General features: G+C 36.9%; 1 protein-coding gene across 9 annotated transcripts in view; it reads left to right on the top strand.

The window, feature by feature from the left end:
• Positions 1-6381: 6381 nt before the first annotated feature.
• The window catches only part of EPHA5 (EPH receptor A5), a 310111-nt gene continuing 289141 nt past the window's right edge, over positions 6382-27351 (top strand). For 8 of the 9 annotated variants that reach the window (XM_036021196.1, XM_036021186.1, XM_028507835.2 and 5 more), the window contains exon 1: positions 6722-7276. In XM_036021196.1, the coding sequence (XP_035877089.1) occupies positions 7096-7276 (181 nt within the window). In that variant the 5' untranslated portion in view covers positions 6722-7095. Of the gene's footprint in view, positions 7277-27351 lie in introns of all 9 variants that reach the window. The other variant, XM_036021202.1, reaches the window with a different exon arrangement.

Raw genomic sequence — 27351 nt, 5'->3', positions numbered from 1 at the left:
AAATTGTACAGAGTTACACAAGACCCACAAACACACACACACACACACACACACATGAATTAGTGCATTTACAACTATTGAAATGGGAATAATTCCTATAAATTTTGACAGTGTTATTGGTTTTTATTTTGTATTATAAATTTGTTATTATGTTAACATTGAGGAAGATTTAGAGATTTAGGGCAGGGTACATAGGATATCCTTGTACATTTCTTTGCAATGTCCTGTGACTCCAATTATATCAAAATGAAATGTCTACGATACTCACTTGTAGTAAAATAATTTTGATAGGAAAAACCTTAAGAGTAAATGCAATTTTGTAAAAGGCATTTTTTTTTCCTTAGGGTACTGTCACATTTGGGACGCCTACAAAAGCCATGGTCCTCTGACTAGTTCACTGTGTAAGCCTGTAGGAAAGCTTCATGCACATGCTTATACACAAGAGCCTGGCCTTGTTCTTTAAAATATCAAAGGGGGCATTTCCATTTTGCCTTTTTGGACATATTTTTACTATTCTTTGTGAACAAAAGGATAAAACAAAGCCTGAATCTAGGACAAAATAATACTGGGAATATAATCTGTAAAGTTAAAGAAAAGGAAAATGTTTCCCCCTGACTTTTTGTTCTCTAGGAAAAAATGTTTCATATTTAAAAGACATATTTATAAAATGACATATCCATTTTCATATTTTAATCTTCATTTAATAAAAAGTTTAGCCTGACAATAAAAATTATCCGTGAATTGCAAACAAGAGTTTTCATTTGTGATTTATATTCTAGTTTAGGCCCTGGGCTGGGTCACGTTTTGCCCTTAGGGGCCATTGGTGCTAACAGTCCCCAGGCACAGGGCATGACCCAAAAGAGATTAAGTCAAACAGTTGATTACCCTTAACTGTTTTTAGAATACGGACAGGGGCTAATGAAATAATTTTATTTTATTAATTTATAATAGTATAATGTTGCTCATACCACTATCTTTCAACTCTGTCTCTCCCTTCTCCTTTTTTCTTTTTTCTTTCCCTTTAGTGTGTGTATGAGTTCATACATAATTTCTTCTGAAACATTTTTTACTTCTATTTTTCTATTGCTTTACAAGTAAATGCTAGTATTAGAAGTCACAAAGATAAAAAGTATAAAAATAAATCCAAATTATCCCACTAGCAATATACAAATATCACTAATAGCAAAAAGCTTTCCAAATTTAAAAAAATGCTTTATGTCATACCTTTTAAAATTACATATTTTAGAACTACCTTTTTATATACATGTTCTTCCAATTATTTACAGGGCTCCCTGGTGTTTTATTATGTAGATATACATAACATTTCTTATTGAGCATTAGAGTAGTTTTTATTTTTATCCATTAAAAATACCCCTCAGTTTTAGTTTTTGGTCCAATTTAATTCATTTATTTGCTCAAATTTTAAAAAGTATAATTTTTGGATATATGTAAAAGCACTTGATACTCTGAATCCATCCTACAAAAGATGTTCCAGCTTCACTTCCCACCAAGAGTACGAGAGTACACGAGATTATCATTGCTAACTTTTCCCAGAAGCCTGTTACATGGACAACTAACAAAAACCTGCCTACACATGTACCCTTTTTTCACTTGTGCCATTGAGCAAATATATCAGTTTTCCTCCTAGCAAACTATAGCTAATTATATTATAAACTAAGTTCTTGTATGAGTCATTATTTGTGAATTTTAAGTCAGTATATGCACTGAATTTAATAAAAACCTTCCTTTGGATATGAAAAGTATTACAACTTATTTTTTTCACCCATTAGTTAATACTTCTGGATTCCAGAAGATGGTTTAGAACAAATGAATTTTAGGTATGGTGGGTCACTTTCACAATGTATCACTTCAGTCTTGTGACTCTTCTGCACAAACTTTTCTTTCCTCTTCAGCCCTCAGAGTCCTCATTATTTCAGCATCCACATCTTCGTATGGTGCCAGCCATCCATGATGCTGGAGGCAAACAACAACCAAACAACTTCCTGGCAGGACAATTTGGCTCCTCATCAATTCGAGCAGACTTGGCCTCTTCCTCTGCTGCAGTGCCGGCAATCCTAGCACATCGACACAGGAATGATTAGAGAATAAACCAGCCACCACCACCAATAATAAGAATCTGCAGTTCTTTGCCTCACTCTAATTGATCTGAACATCTGGTTCTTTATTCTTTGCTACAAAACTCTCTACTCATACTCATGAGCAATACAGGATTATTCTATTCTCAATATTCATAGAAAAGAAAAACATGAGAGTGAATATGACATGAACATGTTTAATAAGTGAAGTTTTTGATGACTAATGCATTAATGTATTGTTAAATAATGAAGTAATTTATATATTTAAACCCTCATTAATATATTAAAGTGCTTTTAGTCCATTATTTTTAATTAAATCTCCATTTTATAATCAAGTAAATTTAAATAAAATTAAATTTAACATTAACAGGTAAAAAATAAAATTCTCAGATTTCAAAAAATTCTTAAGAGGTAAAATAACAATAATAAAACTTAAAATATTTTGTTTTATGTAATTAAATTAAAATACAAAATATAAAGTAATAAATATATTGGAATTATCTAGGTTGTGAACTTGAGAACTATTGATTGTTTAAATATATTGTAGTCAATCTGGGATCAAAACAATTAACATCACCACATAGCTATCTTCTTCAGCAAATCATGGACCTGGAAAATTAACTTTATTAAAGTCTCTCAGTTTCAATAGGGTATCTGATAATTTCATATCTAAACTCTACTATGCATTAAAATTTTGCTTTGATTTTTTCCTAAAATTCTCCCAAAACAAAGTGTAACTAAGTTACATAAACATTGAAAATTATGTAAAAACATGTTAAGATTATATAGTATTTTAAGAAAAATGCTGTTTGGTTTATGGAGTTATATTTAGTTTTAAAAAGACTGTTGCTAATGTTTTCTTCCTTGGTTTACATGGGCTTAGTGCATCATGTTTATGCTAATATTATCTGTCTACACACCTCAGCCTTGTCATTTTCTTGATTTGGTCCATTTTCTTCATTGTACACAGATGAACTGTGTGCAAGTTTTTGTATATGTAAGATGATCTTTTTCCCCAGGTAATGCTTTTTTAGGATCCTTCATTTTTTGTTTCCTCCTATTCATTAATTTGGCCTGCACATTATAATGTGTCAAACTATTTTCAGACTTAAATGAACCAAAATATTGGAATATTTTTATTTATTAATTATTCCCATAAGTGCAAAAGTTTAGATTAATCCTCTTTTTCATTTTATGAACATCTGGTTATTTATTCGTTATTTCTGTTACATTACGGTATTCTCAAATTGAGTTAGTACTATGAATTTACATCCCCATGTCTTACCAGCTTTGAGACTACTCAGTTCATCCAACCTCATTTGCTTGGCATTCTCATCATTAACATAGGGTTAATAATTATACCCACATTGTGGTTGAAGTGTCAGCATTAAGTAAAATAATTGATGTAAAACATCACAAAATGCCTCACACATGACAAAACTTCAGTAAACACTAGCAAGTCTACTTATCGTGATTGCTTTTGTTGTTCTATTTTAAATGCAGTGAAGATATATTCAGGCTTATTTAAAACTGAACTTAATTATAACACTTTTATAGGGCAATACACTTTCAAGTTGTCTTACCAAGGTGATTCTGAATATCTTTTATTCACAAAAGCTTAGTACAACAGCCAGATCTGGGCAAAGGTCTAGGGAAACACCAACCACTTTCACATTTTGAGGCCATGGCAGTTATCCCACACAATGAGAAATTCAAACATGACATCCAAACCAGTACTGATGTTGTAGTCTTTTCTTGTGCAAAGTATTAAGTATGAATGAATGAAAAAAAATCTCCTTTTGATGTAATGCCATGGTCCAATGGAAGTATGCTAAAAATATTTACAAGCCAAGTAATCAATGTGTGGTCAAATATAGAATCTCCTTTGAGATGGAGGCTCAAGCCAAACCATCCTCATTACCTTCTCTGATGAACACTCATTAGACCAAAAGAAAAAAAAAGACTTTCATTGCCATCATTGGGGCTTCATTTTATAGCTGTTTATTCTTTCAAAAATGTATAATAATTGTTAAACAATAATGAGAAATAGGGCAGCTATTTTAGCTGGAGAACACAAAGGATTTTGCATTCTGTATTCTTAGTCACTTCATGATTGGGAGCTATGTTGGGTAGGAGATCACACAATTATTCACCATAATGACCAGTGTCCCAAGTTTTTTTTGATATTCCCAGTTTAAACTCTATCTCTTAATCCCAATATATATACTTAAAATTGTTAGATAATTTGTTCCAGATATTCATTCAGAAAAAAATTGCCAGTTTTTTGGTGGACATAAATCGTGATCTACAGATACTCTGAGGAGAACTAAATCACCATCTTTGGGGAAAAGATTGGTCTTGAATGCCCACCTGTCCTTGGACACTGGGTGGGATTTAGATAAAAGAGGTGATTGAGTGTGTGTGTTGGGGGGTGGTGTTAAAATTTTTAGGGAATAGAACTTCTATAGAATAGAGTACAGGCAATTTAAGGGACATTGACTTTGAATTTTTAGTTATTATAAAGTAAAATAGAAAGTAAGCTCTGTGTAGGCACTAAATGCTACGCTGAAGAAATCTGGTAATTTTATAGTCAAAAGTAACTAATTAGAGATGGCTGAATAGGGTTACATACAAATGCAAAAAAAACAATATGGAAGGAGCTTGAAGCTATCTCCCAATCCCTCATTTCACTGGGGAGGATACTGAGGCCTACAGAAACAAAGCAACTAGCTGAAAGCCCCATTAAACTGCCCAGTCTCATATTAGCACTATCATGTATTCCTAAGCTTAACTAACTTACTTAATATTCTGTTTAGGTACTTTTAAATAACTTATCTATAAATCTAGGAGGAGGTGCTTACTTTTTGAATACTTTTCAAATAGAAACATAAATTTTAACTTTGTATCTCACTGTGAGGTTTTTGCCAAACTGAAAAGTTGACTCACTGCTATTCCTCTAAATTTGCTTTATGCATTTGCAGCACATTATAATAGAAACAGCTTTTAGATTTTTGATGCAAAAACATTTCAGTTAGAAAAAATCAAAGACGAACTTCTACCTATTTATAAAATTACATTTCTGTTGCTGTATTATTTCATCTGTAGTGCAAGTATTTAAACAAAAAAAGCAAATGTCAGCTAAAGATTATGAGAAATTTCTTGTGCAGATAAACAAAAATTTAGACGTCAAAGCTGGTGAACAGATTTTCATTTATTATGTGTGAACGCAAACCCAATCTTTACAGTAGTTACTACACACGAAATTAAACAAAATACCTTTCATTTAAAGTCACACTTTTTTGTAGATGCTTTCTTTGTAGTATTTCTTCTTTTTCTTTTGTTTATGCCTGTATACTAAAATAGCTTTAGAGGTATCTTTTTGAAAGAATGAATGGAAAATTGACAAAAAATATTAAAGCAAGAATAGACATATAGAGATGAAGCATAAAGTTAATTGTTGTACATTTTTCCTTAATTGTTTGTAAGTCTCTCAATGCAGTGCAACACAAGAAATTAAAATCGTTATTTGAAAGAGCTGAAATTACTTCACCCATGCCAATTTTACTGGAATTAATGGCATATATCTGCATATCATATAACTCTAGCACTGACATTCTATCAATGAAATTAATGAATCAGGTCACCATATCTCAAAGTGCCCTGCACATTGCAAATCTCAATAAGCCAAAAATCTTGGATTCTATATTTACAAATTCTACCATTTACTTCTATAGAAAAATGTTGACGGATTATCCCATTCCAGCCGCCACCGAATTGGAAGAATAGAAAAAAGGTCAGCAGCAGTGAGTTATATAGGTGTTTAAGAAACTAGTCCTCTACCAGAGAGCCTGCGAATGCGTGGCTCTGTGACGACAAGGCTGTTGATGCCACAAGCCTGTGCAGGGCAGCAGGCATGATGCCAAACCAAGGCACCCGCTTCTCCAGGGGCTGCGGGCTGAGCTAGGGCTGATTTCCCTTCCGCCTCCCGGGAGCCCGGGTCCTCGCTGGCGCCGTCACGAGGACTCTTCGCCCTAATTATCTGGGGAGGGAGACGCGCCTTTCCCGGAGACCGCTAGGCAACACTCACCACGGCAGCATCCAGATTACTTCCCTCCGTGGATGTGTGACCGTCCAAGCAGCTCACACTTACAGTAGATTCTCACGGGCGAGGCTGCCAGCAGCAGAGGGCGGGGGAGCTGGGAGGAGGCGGCGGAGCGGGTGGGAGGTGCAGAGCGGTGTGGAGAAGACGGAGCTCTAGACACAGCGGGAGCGCGCCGTGCCGGTGCAGTTTCCACCTCGCCTTCGCAGTCGCGCACACACCGCCTCCTCCCCAGGCTTCGGGAACCGCCGCAGCGCCGCGCCGCCGCCGGGTGCCGGGCTCCTGCCCGCTCCTCGCCGCCAGTACCACCCCTCATCCGCGCTCAGCCCGCAGCTATTTCCTTCTGCCAGCCTCTCTGAACTCTCCGGATCTTTTCCTTTGCTGGACTCTTGCAGTTTCTCCACCCTGGGTTTTCTCAACTCCTCTCCCTGTGTCCTTAGCCACTCTGCTTTTTCCCTCCCTTTTTTTTTGGGGGGGGGGGTCTTCTTAAGATGACTTGTCTTCCTTACCCTCTTCCACTTCAGCCCTAAAGACTTAAAAGGAGCCTCTATTCCCCCCACCCCCCAGGAATATCAAAGAGACCTCAATCTTTTAAATTCTTAGGAGGCAAAGGATCAGGACGCGGGACCTTCTCGACACACTTGAGGCCATTCTAGAACTGCATTATCAACGATAACTAGTATTTCATTTAATCCACTGGAAAGGAGGGAGAAAGGTGCCAGAAGCAAACTTGAGCCCGCTCAGAGGATCCGTGGTCCCGGCCTTTGCAGGAGCCGCGTGCCGGAAGGCGAAGACCCCACGGGGAACCAGGAGGAGGCGCGAGCTTTTCGCCCCTTCGGCGAGGCCGGAGCCTTGGACTGAGCCGCGCGGGACAGCTGCGGCGGCGGAGGCCAGGAGAAGATGCACGGCTCGGGGCCCCGGGGTGCGGGATGCCGGCGGCCCCCGGGCGGCAGTGGTGGCTCCCCCAGCACCCCTGCGTCTTCGGCCGGCTGCTACTCTGCACCTCGCAGGGCCCCCCTCTGGACGTGCCTTCTCCTGTGCGGCGCGCTCCGGACCCTCCTGGCCAGCCCCAGCAACGAAGGTAGAGCAGTGGGGTGACTCGGGGCGGAGGGGCAAGGCGGGGCCTGGAAGTGCGGGTCGGGGCAGCCTGGACGCTGCAGCCTCGAAAGAAATCTCCCTCTTGGTCTGGAATTAACATGTGTCATCAGCTTTAGCTAGCCCTTGGCTCTCGGTCTGCTCTCTGATGGTATTGTTTGACAGCAGCTGCTCGAGTGCTGGGCGAGCAACCTGCTTGTGCTCAGAGGCTGGTTGGGGGGTTGGGAAGTTGGAAGCCAGGGGCAAAGAAGCGTCCGAGAGCCTTGCCAGGACAGGAGGTTGGGTGCGGCTGGGGCTCACAGGAAGCGCGTGGGGGAGTGCCATTTCGGGTTTGGAGGAGTGGGAACTGTTTGAAGCACAGCGACAGGGATCTCCGGAGCGGTGGGGTTTTTAGAAACCGTTATTTGAGGCTGGTGATGGGAAACGTTGTGGGGGTGGCTGGACGCTTTTATTTGGAGGGAAAGTGCCTTCTGGGAGCTGTTATTTAGGGCATCACCAGCTGCTATTCTGGGGTGGATGGCTAGAGCTCTTATTTCCCGAGGGAGGGGGAAGGCGCCCTGCACTGTAGGATGCCTTTCACTTTGGGGTCTCATGAGCCTACTAAGGTGAAAGTGGAAGAGGGAGAGGTGAAATGCATGGGAGACGGAGAGGAGTGGGGGATTGTCACGGTCAGGAAGTTGCTGTTGGACCCCAAAGGGGCTTGTGTCCCTGTTTTGGTAAGGGAAAAGTCCGGGAGCGGCCCGGCACCAAATGCAAGAGTCAGTCCCCAGCGCTCCTCCCTGCGCCCCGGACCCAGAAAACTGTCCCTGCTTCCCACTGGGAGACTAGGGCCGGCCGTGGGAGCAGCACCTGTGCAGCGCTCGAAGCTCCCGGAGCTGTGCGCAGCTCCTTGACCCGCCTTCCGGCGTGCAACCCAGGGCCTCCGAGGCCCCTCCGACGGAGCTCTTTCCTCGCACCCGGACGGCACCCTGCGGTCGGGTCTCAGCTCCAGGGCGCGTTCCTGTACCGTGGGGGCAGCACCTCAGATCCTGACCAAAGCTCAGGAAGATGTCAGTTCCACCACAAAAACATCAAAAACCGTATCCCCTAACTGGAGGGCTGGGATTTCGATTTTGGTTTCCGGATGCCGCGAGTGAGGCACAGAGCCTTTAAAAATTTCCTTCCACCCCTAGGGCAGGGGACGCTGGACCGGAAAAATGAAGCAGCAGAGTCGTGTGCGTCCTCTTGACTCGCAGACGTTTTGTCTTGGCTGCAGGAGAAGGCGCTGAGCTGGTATCGGAGCCCTGTGAGCTAGCTCCCTAGGAACCTTGCGAAAGCAGGGCAGATGGAGACTGGCCACCCTACTCCATCCTCCCCAGGAATTCTCTAATTTCTGTGTTTTTAAATTTGATTTAAGGGTTATGTGTGGTTTGATCTATCTGTCTTCAATCTCCAGTGCTTAATCCAAGCAATCTTCATTCTTCCCTTCCCCCATAAAGTTGGAAAAGTGTTATCTGAAGTCAGTGAATTTATTAACGTCTCCTGTTAGATTCATTACATTAGAATTCCAGGGACTATATAGCAGGGTTAAGAGTCCTTTTATTAAATGTCTTATTCCACCAAAAAGGGCACCCTGGTTTGAGTTTAAAGAGTAATAGTAATATGCATTCTCTCATGTTCCATTATATATATATTTTTCCAGGTGTTATGGGGGAAGGGGAATAGTTAGACATGAAAAGGAGCAGTAGCTATGGATCAGAGAAGGGGAAGAAATGAAGTCCCGGAAAGGATACTGCTGAATGGAAACCTCTGCCAAGACTGTGTGGGGAGGAGGAAGAGGCAGATAGACATGGAGGGAAGCAAGGAAATAGCTCTAGTCTCCTAAAGTGTTGTAAGTGGAGCTCAATCTTGTGGAAGATAGACAAGCTAATTGTATAAACTTAAAACCCATGGGTGGTATTGTCCTTACACCAGCGAGTGGAGCACAGCAGAACTTGGGCTACAAAGCCAGGAGGATGCAGGAATTTAACAAAAAAGGAATGCTACTTTTCACCCAGTCCTCTGAAAACACTAAAAATTAAGACAGGTGTGTTGTTTGGAGCACATTTTGTAGTGTGTCACTATTTCGTGTAATTAAAAAATAAAATCTTATTAGTATGTATAATCTCTCCATCCCATCTTGCCCAACACAGTTTTCCATCTTTCCATTAGTGTCATCCCAGACCTTTATCTCTGTTCTCTAAAATTTATGTTCTTCTCTTCTTTTTGTTTCCCCGTGAAAGTGTTGAAGTGGAATAAGAATATATTAAGATATTTATAACTGCAGTCAGTTTATTTATTTAAAGATTCAGAATGAAGTTTCTAAACTTGTTCTTGATTGTTTATTTCTGGAGGGACCCTGGAATATTAGGGGAAGAAATATGTGTGAAGGCTCTGAATCCGTTAACAACTTGCTCTTATATGCTTTGCTTTTTACAACATATAAATGCTTAGTGATTTCTCAGGCAGTAATGTGTATATAGGGTAAGACAAAAGTAGGTTGGCAGTTGGGAGTATGAGAAACAGAATTTATTTTGTATTATTATTTATTAATTATGTTATCATTTTTCATGTGTTTGCCTCACCCTGTATATACATAACATATGTAATATAGTATTCCCATTATGTGACAAAAATTCAAGGCAGAAAGAAATAAATGTATTTACACTCATAATTAGTATTCCAGTCATTTGTAAAAGTTAACTTTTGTAGGTAAATAAGCAGAACTGAACAGAAAAACCCAAATGTATCAACAAGTGAAAATGTTAACAGATTCAGTAAGTAAAGGGAACATGTCCACTGTTACAAATACTGGGGGTGGCCCTAAACTTGTTCAGTAACTGCCACTTTTTTACTGTCTGGAAATATATTTGTAAACAAGCATTATTTGACAAGTGCTTTTCACAGCAGGGTTTCTTGGCCAATTACCATTGAACAGCTCTGCATTGAAAATGATTCACCCGCAGTGAATCAAGCTGAATCCATTGAAGCTACAGTCAGTAATGTCCTAGTAAAGTGCTTCCGACAGTTGTCAGCAGTTTGTATTTGAAAAGTCCAGTTCCTTGTCTCTGAATGTTTTGTATATTTGAGAAAGTGGGATGGAGGAGGTCTTGGGGGGTAAAACTCCATAAGGGGGAAAATTGGGGCTAAATTGTCTGAAAAACAGTCATAAAATTGTAGATGATTTCATTGGAAAGAAAGAAGAAGAAGAATGTTTGTTTTAGGGTTTTTCTTGGTTTATAATAGGACCAGGCCCATAAAACAGATTGGAGGCCATAACAGATTTGTAAAGCGAAATGGCTTTGTTGTGTAGCCCTGTCATTCTGTTGCAATTCATTTCCTTTTAGGTAAAGTGACAGGGCCCCACAGAAAGGGATAGTAAAATCCTTCCCTCACCAGGACACCACTAAACAAAAAGGGAGCCATTACCCCGTTTGAAGCATAAATTGTTGGAACTATAAGGGCCTATGAAGAGTTTTGGATTTTCACTTTATGAAGGGGGACAGAGGGGGTTGAGTTTTGACATTTTAACACTTTTTTTTGAGGTAGACAAATGTAATCTTGGATGTCAGGGTGAGAGGTAAGAAGATTTTATTTTTCCATATAAGATGAAAAAGAGAGGGGACAATCCCTATATTTACCATGGAAATTTCTTGATTAATTGGATATATTCTTGTAATGTTGCCACTTGTAAATACTTTTAATTTTTTTTTTTAATTTCAATTGCCATAGAATGCAACTGGTATGGTAAAAAGGTATATTTTTGTATTTGGAAATGCATTACATACCATTATTTATGTTATTAATGCTATATAAGATATGACCACTTGGAGTATCTATACATAAAATACCACAATGAGATAATATAGCTAGTTATAGACAATCATTCTCAAACAGTCTAAATTTTAAGCTTTATTCAATTATACTGTGGTTGAGAATATAACTATACTTTAGTTGTTTTTCTTTACATTTTTGTTGATTAATTTGACCAAATTCAATTTTCTCCCTTCAGAAAGTCTTTTTTAAATATATTTGCTTGTTGAATAATTTCTCTTTCATTTGGAAGAATCCTTTCTACCTTTGACTGTAAAAGGTAGAGTATATTAACTAACTACAGCTAGTTTTCTTTTTATGAGTTAGTATAGCTCTTTTCCTTTTATGTTGTGATGTTTTTAAAGAGGAAAAATCTGCTAATACTGCAAAGCAATAACTATGTCAAAAGTGTTAGTAACTCTCTATACTTTATTTTTAAATTTAAGTTAACATATATGATCCATTTTACTAATGAATTATTTGAATTTAAGTTAGCAGAGGTGCCTAATTATTCAAAGGTGATTATGACACTTAGCAATTTTAAAATAATCTTACAGTTGTTTTTCATAAAGCTTGAAAATTAACCGAACTTTCAATATACAGACTTATTAGTCATTGAAAACACATTGCAATATTTGTCCTTTCTTTTCAGAAAGTGAATTTTGACTACAAAAGCAATGTGAGAGCTAAAAATGTAAATTGTTACCTTAGAGACTCAGAATGATTCTTGATGTTCTATTATCCCTGGTGAATATGTATTTATCTATAGAGCAGAATAGCCCCTGCTGATATGCTTTCCTGGGTAAATACACATTTAGTTATTTTTACCAGAATTTATAGATCAGTTGGTTAGGTAGTGATTTCTTCAAAGGAGTTATCCTACTGTACTGTATACATAAACACAACTGATGGTATTTTTAATTGACATTAAAAATTACTAAATGATCTACCCCAGACCAAGCAGACCACTTAGGTTTCAATGGGTGTATATGAGTAGCTAAAAAATAAAGTGAGTTCTAAAGACTTTGGAAACTCATTAATATGTTCATTTTTTTACAAAAAAGTTAATAATATATCTTTAATGTAATAAAAAAATGGGTCCATTCAGTGAGATGTATTGATATAAGAAACAGATTACTAACAGGAATCTCTCATCTATATATAACAAATTTTAAAATACTACGTAGCAATTAGAAAGCTGAAAGCTTTGACAGTTACTGTGAAATGGTATCTGAATTATTGTTTCCATTGAAAAAGTTGAAAACAAATTGTAAATGATTTAGTTTTAAATACTTAGTTTTAAACTTCCAAAACAATTAGCATGAGTACACAGGAGAGTCTCCTTTTATCATATATTTATTTTTCCCTATTTAGTTTCTGACTTCCAGACATTTTGTTCCTTCAAAGTTGATGAAGTAGATTTTAAAGTGTTGAACAAGACAGAACTTTTCCCTTAAACAAGGAACAATGAATTTTGAATTCAGTTTATAAATTTTAAATCAAAATTTGGACAACAACTCATTGTTGATAATGCATTTATTAACATATACAAGGTGTCCTTATGAAGAACTTGCCACAGAATACTAGTAGGATCACTGATGCCATAAATTGTCCTATGGAATAGGTATTTATATATAAAGTTACATATGTAAAGTGACCTATCTTCTTGAGTATTAAAACTTGATTGGAATTTATATATTTCTTCTGACTGTAGATTTGGCATATAAGATCCAGTCATTCTATTCATTCTGACCACATAAAATCAAAAGATGGCTCTAATTTAAAGTTCATATCACAGTAATTATGAAACAATTATTTAAAACGTATTTCTTATCAGTGGATTTCATTGGAAATGGAGAATTTGAAATTTCCTTTTAGCTTATTTCATTGCCATCATAAAAATTCTTGCTGAAATGATTTGTTACTGTAAAACAAAAAAATTAATTAATTTAAAAAGAGTGTTAGGTACATAAAAAATTGAGTTGTATCTTGAGAAAGGTCTGGTAATTTATGGTCTTGTTCTTTTTCTATTGTTGTTGTTGTTTTCTAAAGGCTCAAGTTTTTCATCTAGTATCTCTAATAAGAATCCCAGGTTTTGCAAAGTCATAAAATGAAACTAATTTTGGTAGGTGAATCACAGTATGTTTTTGCAAACAGTATGGTTAGTGCAATGGCCTGTATTAACTGCCATTTAATGTTAGCATAATTTTCAAGTGACTTTTTTACCTTTACTGATTTAAATAAACCATGAGAAATCATTTCTGCTAATTAAAAATTGTCCCCAAATCCTCTTAAAATATGTGCGTTTTCCTTTAGAGTACCACTTAACAATCTATTCCATCTTCAGAAAACCTAGTTGATTCTGTTCATAATTAAGCTTTATTCTAGCTCTTCTTCTCCTATAGAGTCACCAGCCTTTAATTTCTGATCAGCTGCTTTGTTACTTTGTCAAAACCAAATGTTATATTTTAAATTAATAGAGAGTATATCAAACTATAGATCATGCATTCTTTCTTCTATGCAACTCAAGTGTTCATCCTTTACTTGTGGTGCATTTTTGAGGCAGAGTGCAGTAACTTGGCTGAGTGTTAGTATATGTGCACACAAACACATTTTGGGGTGTGTGAAAGATCATGGTGAAGCTGGAAGAAACGGTGGGGAGCAATGTCAATGTGGTAAGACTATGAACTTGGTATTAATAAAAATGCTTGAGTTTTATATATATATATATATTTTTTTTTTAAATACCACCCCCACCACACACATACACACAATCTGTAATTATATTTGTTTTACTCTGACACTGAAGATATAAGTCCCCACCTAGTGAAAAAAATAAAAAAAACAATCTCAGTCCATTTTATCTCATCCATTTAGGTTCGTTCCTTCTATTCCTCTGTAAGCTGTTTTGTTAAATTATGACAAATACTTGTGGCATTAGACACCCCACAGATTAAATAATTGGGATTCAAGTATCTGTGATCATTCTAATTTTGGACTATTGCCCAAGCCATCTTCTGTATCTGTTACACATGTTTTTGCTTCTAACTAAACTGGGCCCATCACTCTGTTAAATAAATGATTCTGGCATAAAAAATCAAAGAGCCAAACCTGAGGTTTGGAATATTTTGCACATGCTTTGTGAGAAAATGTTCCTACTTAGAAACATGTTTTGGGATAAGTATTGGAAGAATTAGAGAAAATACAGTCTGTTCTTTCAGTCTTAGATGAGCAGTTCCTTTTTTCTCTTATAGTAATTTCACACTCACATCTTTCTTCCCCCTCCTGCTCTCCTTCCCTCACTCCTTCCCTTCTTCTCTTCCTTTCTCTCTTTTTATATGCATACTTTATTTTAATGCATTTTAATAGAAGTCTAACTTATAGCAAAGTACAGAAATCAAAAGTATACAAATGTATGAATTTTCACTAAAAAGAAAAATCTTCATCCTTTTTTTCCCTCCCTCCCTGGCTCCCTCCTTCATCCTATCATCCCTGTCTGACACTCCACTCATACAAAGTCAAAACAAGGTAAGAAGATAAGAGCCCTTGTTGCTTGTGTTCCAACACTTCAAGGAAGTTGTGATTTTGCACTGGGTGATAAGACAGTAGTCCTCTTCTATTAAATAAATCATGGGATCCAGTCTCTAAGGTACAAAGTAGATTATGTCAAGCCAAGTCATACTATTTTTTTTACTTAATTTATAAATCAGAAGTACAAGAGTTTAAGGTGTCGCTGTCAGTTTTGTGCTTCTTATACAATTGCTCACTTATTTACTTTCCATCGGCTGCCCCTTCCTCTTCCAGGATGCTTGTTAATGTCTTTTCTGTGGAAAGACAAACTCAACAGGCAGATTGGGCTGGCACCAGTTCAGCCCAGCAGTCCACAGCAGGAGCTATCTCTGAGCCAGATTCTAACTTTCGCCCTGAACTCTGGCCTTGGGTACTAGTTGGACAGGTGATGCAGACGGCCTGGTCTTGTGGAAGAGAAAGGACTGTCTTCTCCCTCAGAGTTTCACTCTAGGTAGCACAGTGAGAGGAATAACACATTTCCTACAAGGGGGTACAACAAACCTTCTGAGAAAGTAGAAAATACTTGGAAACTGCTGTGTCTGAGGATTTTAACCATGTCTAGTTTTAAACCACCACATTAGATTTTTCTATTAGGAAGGAGGAACAACAGATTTAATCTTATAGATTTGGAATCACTATTTTTTAATGTAAGTTTGCGAGACAAAGTAGGGAAAGAATTTAATGAGATGGAATTACAGAAAAAAATGATGAAAAAAATGAATTACAGGAAAAAAAAACTTATCTCTGACATTGAAAAATGAACTAGTCTTTGTTGTTGTTGTTGCTAGTTTTCTATTTTTGACATTTAAGTTCTATTGCTTACTAACTCTTAAGCTCTGCAGATACTCATTTCATTACTTTTTTCTTGACCTCAGTTCTTTTTTTTTTAATTTAATGCTACCTATTTTTCTTAATTGTTGTGGAGAACAAACAAAATGAAGCAATTTTCTAATTGGCAGGATACTACTAAAATATAAGTTGTGGGAATGTAGCCGATTAAATCTCCTCACAGTTCATGTACCGTAAGCACGTCACCTGCTTGCTGGGTAAAGATCAGGATGTATGAAAGCACTGGGTGCAGCAGTTTTGTGCTTTTAAGCTTATGTTATATGAGGAAACCTCCTTAAGAAAAAGAAATGCCAGAATAGTTTACTTTTGTAAATATAAGAGGAAAACACTTTATTAGTGCTTCAGTGGCTGGCAAATGGTCCATGACATTGAGGGCCATGTAGCTCAATTTTAATTAAGCTCACAATAATTGTGCCTTGAACTAGTAGCGATGTGTAGTGCAAATGGGGAGATGTAAAGACCATGATGTGATCTCTTAGTGGTGTGGTCTTGAATCATCAACCTCAGATTCCATATAATTAAAATGAGGTGGTGACATACCCAGGGTTATTGTACAAATAAAACAAGAATGTGTGTACGTTGCCTGGTAAAATTCCTAGAGTAAACAGGTACATAACAAATATTAGTTCCTATCTTTCCCCCACTACTAAATGTAGGATATTTGAGATAGGATTTCACAGTCATAGTTTATCATCTTCCTTGCATTGGATTATTGTAGGGAATCTAGGACAAGAGAACAATCTAACAAAAACAATTACTATGCATATTTTTCATAGCCAAGATCAAAATCAGCCACATGATGCTGTTCTAATTTTCAGTCGCTTTCCTCATTTAATATTGAACACTGGGATTTGATTAGTTAACAAAGGGGAAAACCATTAGTATAAGGATCAGTGTTGTAGATGTTGAAATTTACCTCATTATTCCACAGGGAGGTCAGATGTTGCCTGTTAGCCACAAAACATATCAATATATATCTTCAAATATTTTAGATACTTAACTCCTAGCATAGCACATTATCCATTTTACCATGTCGGTAAATTTCAACCCATGTGTCACAAGAATTTTTAAAATGTGCAATACCTAACTATCTAGTCAGGGACACTGATCTCTTTTCCTTTAGATTATCAAATAAAAAGTGACAACAGCCAGCCCTGGTCAGTGTGGCTCAGTTATTTGGAGCATAGTCTAATCGACTATAAGTTCATGGATTTGATTCCCAGTCAGGGCACAGACCCAGGTTGCAGGTTCCATCCTTGGTGTAGGTGCATACTGGAAGGCAGCCAATCAATGTTTCTCTCTCCCATCAATGTTTTTCTCTAGCATCCACGTTTATCTCTCTCTCTTTTCCTCTCTTCCAGAAAGTGATGAAAAACATAATGTCCTGGGGTAAGGACAAAAAAATGGCATCAGCCAATACAACAATAGCCATCCAGTGTAAATGAATCAAAATTATATCAATTTTTGGTATGCCACATAACTTTAGTAATTAATGTATGTATGCCCTAAGATGAAAATGGTTGAAAATCATATATATATATGTATGGTGTAAAATTCATGTGTGTGCGTGTATATGTATACAAGGTAGGACAAAATTAGATTTATCATATAGAAAATAATACAGTAAGTAATAAATAATTCTACAGGAATAAACTGAAGTACAGTAGTAAGTGTGCACACAGAGGATAATGTGGAGTCCTGGGGATACTTGTTGTCGTGGTCACTCATAGCTCCTATATTTCCCCCCTCACCAAATGCTCAGTTAACCGCTGGTCATTGGGCTGCTGCACACTGAGGCCCCCTGTTAACATCTCTTCATTGCCAGAAACCCTACAAGGCAAAATACCTTCCCACACATTACTTCCTCTTCATTTCAGTGCACGTATTCTTTACCTTTTGAATTGCTTTCTGTTACTTTAATATATAAGCAACCCAGTTCTCAATCACTAGCTCAGGCCACACTCTAGACCTAGCTTTACATACCTCAAATCCCATTAAGCAAACACAAAAGTGCTATTTATTGCTGATTACTACCCTTGCTCCATTGGAGCTACAAGGCAGTTTTGAAAACATATTTTTGACAACTTCTGGTATTGTATTTTTAGACAATACAGTTTCTTGTAACAGGTGAAGGGAATAAAAAGTTCAGTGCAAAATATATTCACTTTTTTGTCCCCTATCAAGTAAACTCCTTGGGTATTTTTCCCTTTAATATGAACAATAACACAATAATTAATAAATGATTAATACAAGAATAAACTTTATTTTGCATACTCACAACTGAAGTACAGTTGTAAAAGTGCACAAAAATATTGATGTGGAGTCCTGGGGATATTTGCTGTCCCCAGGACATTTGCTGTACAGGCTTATATTCAGTATTTCATAATCACTTTTTTGCAGTTTATATTTTTAAAGTGTTCTATAGTTCACAAACTTTACTAACCTATGGTGTCCTGTGAGAATCCCATAAAAAATCCTGAAGTAGTATTCCATGAGAATCTCATAAAAATCCTATAGATTAGATAATTCATTGTTATAAACAAAGAAACTAAAACAAGAAAATGTGATCTATTTTAAAAATGAGGGAACTAGTTCTAAAGCCCAAGTCTTACAACCACAGAACCAATGCTTCACTCAGGAGGCAGGAGGCTCTGGACTGTGGGGGAGTCCATCAGAGCTGGGCGACCTCGTGTGAGGTAGAAAACCTCCCTGTGCCTGTGCTTTCTTGTCTGTAAAGTGGAAATAGTAATCTGATAGGCTCATAAAGGTTAAGTGCATTCACATCAACATAGTGTTTTTAAAAGTTCTGACACACAGTAAGCACTGTATACGTTTTAATGTTATATACACTGAAAAAACTGTGGTTTGGCACTCTGACATTTAACAAGGTCTAATTTTCTACCTTTGTCACTGAGTACTGTCCTGTATTTGTTATAAGTGGAAATATCAGAAGAAAAGCACTAGACTTCTGTTCAATTGCCCAAGCAGCCCTTGTTTACTCCCTGGGCACACCGTTGAATGGCTCTCCAACGCCCTCAGAGCAAATCTAAACTCCTTCGACCTGAGTGCAAAGCTCTCAGTGACCTGCTTCTGGTCTGCCTCTCCTGCCATGTCCCTCCTGTCTGCGAGGTGCAGTCCAGGCTCCTGTGGGGGAGACCTGCTATCTGTTCATTTGGATTCTAGGTGCTCAATAGGAGACAGCCCTTCTCTTCGGCCAGGAAACGTGATCTTTGTGCCTGGGTCTACATGGTGGGAAAGACCTCTCTCCAGTTTTCCCAAGATTGTGTACCAATTCTTATTGCTTGTGTAGCATATTACACAGGGTTGGAATTGAGCTTTTTTCTTACTTGTACATTTCTGATAGTTGATCAGAATAGAAATTGCTATAAAAGCCCCAGCTGGTGAAGCTCAGTTGGTTGGAGCATTATCCCATAAACTGAAAGGTTGGTACAGGTGCCTGGGTTGCAGGTTCAGTCTCCAGTCGGGGTGCATGGGAAAGGCAGCCAATTGATGTTTCTTTATCACATCCATGCATCTCTCCCTCTCTTTCTCTCTGCATTCCCCTCCCCTAAGCATATGTTTAGGTAAGGATAAAAATAATTTCTGTAAAAAGTAAAGGTTAATCAGAGAGAGTTCTCTTCTGAAGTTTTGAAGAATTTCCTACTAATGGAGATACTATGATTTGCCAGCCAAAGCAAGTTAATTCCAAGATTGGCAGTAGAATATTTTTTTACATTTAACAAATGCATCAATATGAAGAAAGATTTGCCTCTCTATAAACTCAAAGAGAGTCAATTCCAACTGTATTTTAAAGAAGTATGTTATACCCTGTAATTTTATATTTAATGAATGAAGGTTAGTGTTATATTTATAAATATACATTTAATGAATGACTTTTATTGAGTAACTTCCATGCTCCTTTGAAGACACTGCTTTTACCAAACCTAGTCTCACCTTATTATTCTTGATGAAAGAGCCAATGTAGCTCTTTTCCTGAATTCATAACAATAGGCTTTAGAATCTCTGGTATAGAGTCTCTTCTAAATTGGGAAGTTACCAACTCAAAAATTGTATGACTTGATGACCAAAACAAGTCATTAAAAGGAAATTTGGCAGTAGAAAACTTTATTTTAGATTTACCAAAAGTATCAATGAGAAGGAAGTTCTACTGAGATTAGCATATCACTGGAAAATAATCCATTACTATTCATGATTTAATTAACTAATGCTTTCTGCCCTCTCTTCTTAAGATCAATTCTCAAATTCATATGACTTGAGTCCCTATCAACCAACAAAATATATTATTTCTGCTTTAAGCATGTTTTAATTTTACCTCTAGCAAAACAATTAATATAAAACATCTGTTTCTTAATGGTTTAAATGTCTTAGAAGGAGATGGATTTACCCTTTCATTTGTTCTAGATTTCCTGGGCTATTTAAATTGTCATTTACTTTATGAAGCACTTTAAATTTACAACTTGGTAGGAATTCTTAATATTGCAGGGAAAGTAGCAGGGAAGCAGATACCATCAACCATATGAATAGAATAGCAGTAGGAATAGATTTATGAAAGAAAGAGTTTGAAATATAATAATATATGGCTTTTTAAGCACAATTTGGTTACTCTCTGACAAGTGTGTTTAATGCTAACCAGCATCTGGTTAGTATATTTAGTTAACCATCCCTCTTGAACATATTTCTACTTACTCTAAAATTATGGCAAATATATTAGAAATATAAGAGGGTTAACAATGTATTATACTAGGCTAAGAAATCTTTGAATTAAATTTTCTCTAGATTAGAGGGATAATTGTAATAACTGCTATGAAGACTCTCACCATATAACCTCTTTCAATTCTTGCAACAACCTTGTAAAATGGACATACTTATTCCCTTTTACCAGTAAGAGATTGGATTTGGGGGAAGTTAAATAACTTGCTTTGAGTCACACAAGAAATAGAATAGGAACCAGGCATGTTTGGTGCTGAAGCTCTTTGTTGCATATACTATGCTACATATTACATTTATATAAATGTACTTTTTATGTGTGCCTACCATCTTTCAAGGAAAGAATCATGTTTTATTACAAAAAGTACATGTTTTATAAGAAATTCAGTATAATACAAATATAAGCAAAGTGTATGAGGAAATGGAAAACTTATATCAAGAAAATCTCACTATCATCAATGCTAAAGCCATTGAATGGAAAACTTCAGTATAAACTTTCAGTTATACAGTTCTCATTTCCTGGCAGAAAATCTGTCAGTTCATCAGGAAAAATCATTTTTTCCTGACTCTGGGGTTTAAAAGAAGCTGATTTCAATGTTGTTTGTGTTTGGGGTATTGAACAATGCCAGGAATAATATTCTTAACAGTTTTTGAAATATGCAGAATTGATTTGTACTAATAGTTTCTTATATAAGTTATCTTTGAAAGCTAAGGACATAATATTACAAGTGGTTTTCAAAAATTTTAAGCAGCAGAAACTCTTATTTAAAAGAAGCCACTGCGGAACCCCTACATGTGAGCAGACAACAAAAGAATTACTGGGAGTCTCCACCCTATTTTTACCTCCTCCCTCGTTATCTGCTTGTGCCTCTGAGCCATCTCTTTAGAACCCTGGGCGCCATTGTGAACTCTGTGAAAACTGCTGTGTAAAAATACAAAAGAAATATTGTATAGAAATCAACGTGCACCATCCTGATTTGTAACTTCCTAACAATCTCACTAAAGAACAAATTATCACACATCAGAGCCAACCTAAGACCATTGGTAAATTATTGTGATTTCTCTCTCCAGTTTCAGTTACCTGTGGTCAGCCACAGTCAGAAATATTAGATGAAAAATTCCAGATATAAAAATTCATACATTTTAAATCGCCTCGGTGATCAGAATAGTGTGATGAAATCTTGTGACATCCAGCTCTGTCGCTCTAGGACGTGAACCATCCCTTCCTCCAGAGCAACCCCACAGCATGCCCTTGTTAGTCACTGAGCAGTCCCCTTGGTCATCAAGAGAACTGTCGAGGTATCCCAGAACTTGTGATCCAGTAGCTCTATTGTACTTCAGAATGCCACATTCATGTAACTTTTATTGTAGTATTAAATATTGCTACAATTGTTCTAGTCTTAGCTATTGTTAATCTCTTGTTGGGGCTAATTTATGAATTAAACTTTATCACAGGTCTGCATGTTTAGAAAAAAGAATTGTGTATATAGGATTTGGGACTACCCATGTTTTAGGCATCCGCTGGGGGTCTTGGCACACATTCCTGAAGATAGCGGGGGCTGCTGCATGTGTCTGGACCCTCCTACATTCACTGAATCAAAACTCATTAAGGCGACTTTTGTGGAAATTTTTTACTTCAGAGCCTGGGAACCTGTAGTTTTAAAATATGCACAGATAATTCTGACTTTTGCCACTGATAAAGAACACTTACTCAGAGCTACTCAAAGAGAGGTCTGAGTCTGGGGTGGTGCTGCTTTGAAATGGTATCAGCACAAAAATTCAGAGTTACCATTGCCAAACTTTTATTGTAATCTTACATCGCCCCAACGATCCAGCTGTGCAATTGGTAGATTCACCTCATTGGATAGGACAGAGCCTGATTCAAATGCTGTTTGACTGTGTAAATGTTTTGTATTAATCACAAAATGGATAATATAAAAATGTGTTAAGGTTAAGTGATATATATTATTATCAGATAACATTATGCAAAATAAAGAAATACAAGATATTAGAAAGTTGTTAAAGAAAATGCTAAAATGCAAAAGAAAAATTTCTAAATATGGTTTGATATACAATAAGTGATATAGCCATTGATATCAGAACCGATCCTCAAGGTGTATGCTTTGGTTAACATTTCTCATTTACATTCCCAAATAATGTTATTTGCATTTGGAATGTGTTCATATATATCCATAAATGTCAAATGTTAATTCAGATGATTATACTCTAGGAGTCTGTCATGGAGGATATAGAAGTATTATTTTATAGGTAATATAAATTCAAACAAGGGACACCTATTGGAAGGTTGAACAATCAACAAGATACATCCTGTTTATTCTCTGGTCTATTCTCAGGGCCTAGAACAGTTATTGGTACCTAAGTAGATACTTCATAAATATGTTGAATAACTGAACCCTATTCATTGCAGGTGTCATATTGCAGTGAACTAGAATAGAAGTTAAAGCAGTGACTTAGACTTTTTCTTTAGTTATTTATATGTTATCTATATTATTTAGGATTAGGTCCCAGCTAATATAAAAAGTGTCCAATAGTAATTTGAAATGTGGAGAAAGTAGATGCTATCTTCTGGATTGGGGTCAGTGGCTTAATGGTGTCAGCACAGAAGTCACTGTGATTTTTTGGGCCTTACCCTCAAGTTTTTTGCCTCATGGTGGCAAGAAGGCCAATCCATCTCCAACCACGACATCCAGTTCAAAACAATAAGAATAAGGGAAAGACAAGACCCATGAGCCACGTCAGCTCCACTATTCCTTCAGCTAGGACAAGAAACTTCCCCAGAGACTGGGAACTCAATTTCTGTTCGTATCTCATCGGCTGACCCTGTGTAACAAGGATACCAGATTCACTGAAGGCTAAGTAATAGAAACATGATTGTTATTATTTTTTGAGGCCAGTCATGATGTGTTGTCTGTTGCTGGGCACACTGTCCCTCTAAACACAAGGAAAACCCTGATAGCAAGGAAGGAGAAAGGACATGAGCATTTAATAGGCATAAAACAGTATCTGTCCCAATGTCACAGAAAATGGAAAGTACTTTTATTTTACTTTGTTTTCTTTTCATACTTTGTAAAAATAGAATTAGCCTACTACTGAGTTTATATTTTGACTAAAATAGATTTTAGGCACCAGGTCATTAACCTTATATACTGTGTTAAGATATATACTTCATTGTATTTTAGTAGACTGACTCAGGAAGTACTTTCCTGCTCTCATGAATGACTCCAGCTTTTAAGATGGATAATTAGAGCTGAATTGTAAAATATTTATGCTCAGTCACCTAAAACTTAAGACACAGTATTTGTTTGTATTTTTGTCTGTATTGCTGTATATGTTGACTAGTTTTTGATGACAAATCCATATCCAAAGATTTCTTGTAGTATAATTTTTTTCTGTTTTAGATAACAAAGAACCATTATGTTGGGTTTGTATCAGAATGAAGTTTACATCAGAACTAAAGTGCAACCCTGACATGAGAATAATGATTCCTGTTGCCAGTCAGTCAAAAATCAGTTCATTTCTCATTTTACAAAAAGAGCAATTGGGCCACCCAGTTGTTTGCTCATTTTTGGAAATGCTGCCTCCTTAAAGCATAGACTACAAACTTGTAAGTTTCTGTTTGAGTGCACGTTCAGATCTAATCATCATTTATCCTACACTGCAGGCTGGAAGGCTAATAATTGTATAGATTGGTTTGCAGTTTGGTATATTTCAATTAAGCACTAGGGGTAATGAGAACTGGGGTAAAGATTCTCTCAAAACACAGAGTCAGCTTTTCACACATTTGTCATTCTATTTTTATGTTACTTCTTAACATCTAAAGGCAAAGTAACTTTGGGCAAATGTTTACATAGTTTGCCTCAGTTAACATCCTTAAAGCAGAATACATAGAAAATTAAAAGTTAAAAAAATAGGATTCATCTTTGTTGCTTACTTTTTTTGATTTCCTGAAACTTGTAACTTGTTGGAATCTTATTGGAAATTTGATACTGAACTGTGATTGCCCCAGGAAAACCAAAGTCTGCTTTGTTTAGATTGATATGACTGAAAATTTTTGCTATTATAACGTTAATGTAGATGCTGTCTTCTGTAATGCACTACTCCCCATTCCTTGACTTAATGAAACATGGATATACAGGCGTTGTGAGTTTCAAAGGAGTGAACCTTTGGATTCAGCGAGTCCATCATCGGGGCGAGTGTGATACGGAAAGCGAGACAAAGAGCTCTGGAGTTGGACAGTTTCACATTTAGATTCCAGTTATGCTCTTATTAGCTCTGGGACCTTGGACCACTGTCCTAGTTAGCTCTTCTCAATTTCAATTTCCTCCTCTGTAAAATGGAGAATATACTATACCAAAAAGATCATTCTTAAGGTTAAGTTATATAATGTGTATGAAGTACAGAGTATCAGTCTCAAATACTGATATTAGAAATATTAGAATTGAGGTCTTCAAAGTAAAATCCCTTCCCCACGCTCACATAGTACCAAACCAGAACCATAGGACTAATGAGAATTCTCTGTGCAGAGAACAATTCTCAGAGTGAATTGTAGATACGCACATTTATTTCAAGTGTGAGTATTCATCCTATTTTATAAGGAATAGCTTCATATACTATCTATTTGCATTATGGCAAGGAACTGAGGAGTGTATTCTGTTATGTGACAATTTTCAAGCCTGTTACTTCATCTAATTTTGACTTTCTCTTTAGAATGAAATCACTGTGTAAGATTTGACAAGTTTGGTTGCCACACCTAACAAGGTAGCCACTGAAAACCATATGGTTTTGCTCTTTTTATGCCACGTGTGCTGTGAGTGTAGCAGACTGCCCATTAGTCATCATTTAGCTGTCAATGAATTTCAGTGTTACCTTTGCCTAAATACTTTGTATGGCCTCACTAGTGAATACTAATTGAGGATAACTTTTCTCCATCTCCCCAAATACACAATTTTAGAGTATATTAAAAATTCAAAATATTTGGTATTTATTTTGATTAATTATTATTTCCCTCACAGTCATGTGCTTAGTAGTATGAATATTCTACTGTTTGATTTCCAAAGAGCAGTGGCTAAAACTTCATTTATGATAGTGAAAAATATTTTGAAACAAAATGAAAAAGAAACAAAGGAACAAGGTGTACAAATATGGAAGTATTTTTAAACAAACAAAGTAGCTCTTCATAGTCAACAGTTAAACGTAATATATGCAGATTCAGCTGGGAATTTTGTTGGGATGTTCTAAATATGATTTTGAGACTATCAAGACATGATGGAAAGAAAGCAGACCGAAATAAGAGAGATTGGAGATTGCCTTCAAATTCTAGCAGCTGTACCAGCGAGGATGTATCCCTCTGCACGTAACAATAGCAAGACACCTCCCCACTGCACTAAGAAATGAAATTGACTTTTTCCCTGACATAATAGAAAATCCTGAGAGGCAGGTTTCAAATTTAGATGGATTAGCAACTCTGTGATATAATTTGGATCCAGAGATTTCCCATTCTGTCACTGTGCTAACCTTAATCTGCAGGCTTGGCTTTGCTGCTGACTCTCTGTATTTGCTCTAGATGACTGCACCAGCTCCGAGAAACACACCCCACACCCAGCACTTCCAAGGCAAGCAGCCACTTTCTTTTCTAAATGCTTCCCCCTCAAAAGTCCCCTTCTCTTGAAGATCACCTTCATAGTTCATTGGACAGAACTGAACCTATAGTAAGACCACATAATTGGAAATGAAATATGTTCAGTATTGCTAAACTGTGGAAAGAGAAGGAAGAAAATGTCTGAATAATACTGGAGAAGAAAATATAGACCAATGCTGGAAGCATTTTTATTAAAAACAATAAGACATAGTGATAAGGTTTGAAGAGAGAGAGATATGACCATATTGTTGTAGCTTAGAAAGATCTTTCTGGATGTAATGTTTTCAATAAATTGCCAGGGATTTTGTTTTTCTAGTGATAAACCAGTTAGGAGATTTTTTAAGGGAAGATGATGGCCAGGATTTTGGCTGACCTGCTTATGCTGTGGAATGAAACAGAGCAGACAGTTCAGGGAGTTAAATATAGAATACAGTTACAATTGGCGGGATCTGGTCACTGATTCGATATGGGAATAAAGGTGAAGGAAGGCAAAGGTACTCACAGAGTTTTGGATAGAAAAACTAGTTCTATGGCATTGCAGTCACTGAAATAGAAAACGGGATTTTTTTTTCTTGTATAGAGAAGATATTTTGTTCATTTTGGAACAGCCTGATCTATACATTGGTAGAAGTTACAAGAGAAAGAAATGGGCAAGATATATGGATTTAAAGGGTAATTACCACTGGCCTTCTAACTGAGGACTTGGACGTTCATGAGCTTTTCTCCAGGAAGATTTTTACATAGGGATAGATGCTAATATTGCCTTTAAAACCAACCAACTGACTAACCAACAAATAAAAAATAAGTATACTAGCTATTCTTCTTCCAAAATAGTCTGAGTTAATATGAATGGTCTGGAACTAAGACATTTGTTCTTTCAAAATACTTCTTTTTTATTTCCCATGTTAAGTTCTAGTCGAGACTGTGGGCATAGAGTGAGAAGTGAAGACAGTTGACAAAAACAGAGTATTGATCAAAGCCAAGATTTGAAGAGTTGGTACAGGAAGAATAGTTTATAATGGAAACAAGTAGCCAGAGGGCTAGAAGAAAACCACAGAAATTATGTTGTCATTGAACACAGATGGTGAGAGAAAGAGTTTGTCCATAGGGTTATGACCAAATCCTGCCAAAAGGTAAGGCAAATTAGAGTTCAGAGCTGCATGATTAGCATACATTTTCAGAATCAAACTCCTAGGTTGTGTGATTTTTCTCAAGTAGTATTCAGCCTCCACGATTCACATACAAATAGAGCAGACTGGTTTATGATTAGGGTTTAATTCATTTGGATGTCTAGGGAGAGAGGTGGCTGTAATCACGGTATCTTATATCCAGGCTCTAAGTGAGGGACTTGGTCTGGGGAAGCAGGGCTCACAGGGCCCTCAGGAATTGCTTCATGCTTTCTTCCTTCCTTGATTTTTCTGCTG

This window comes from Phyllostomus discolor, chromosome 1 (assembly GCF_004126475.2).
Source record: "Phyllostomus discolor isolate MPI-MPIP mPhyDis1 chromosome 1, mPhyDis1.pri.v3, whole genome shotgun sequence".
Taxonomy (NCBI): Eukaryota; Metazoa; Chordata; class Mammalia; order Chiroptera; family Phyllostomidae; genus Phyllostomus; species Phyllostomus discolor.
This window is presented reverse-complemented; position numbering and strand designations above follow the sequence as displayed.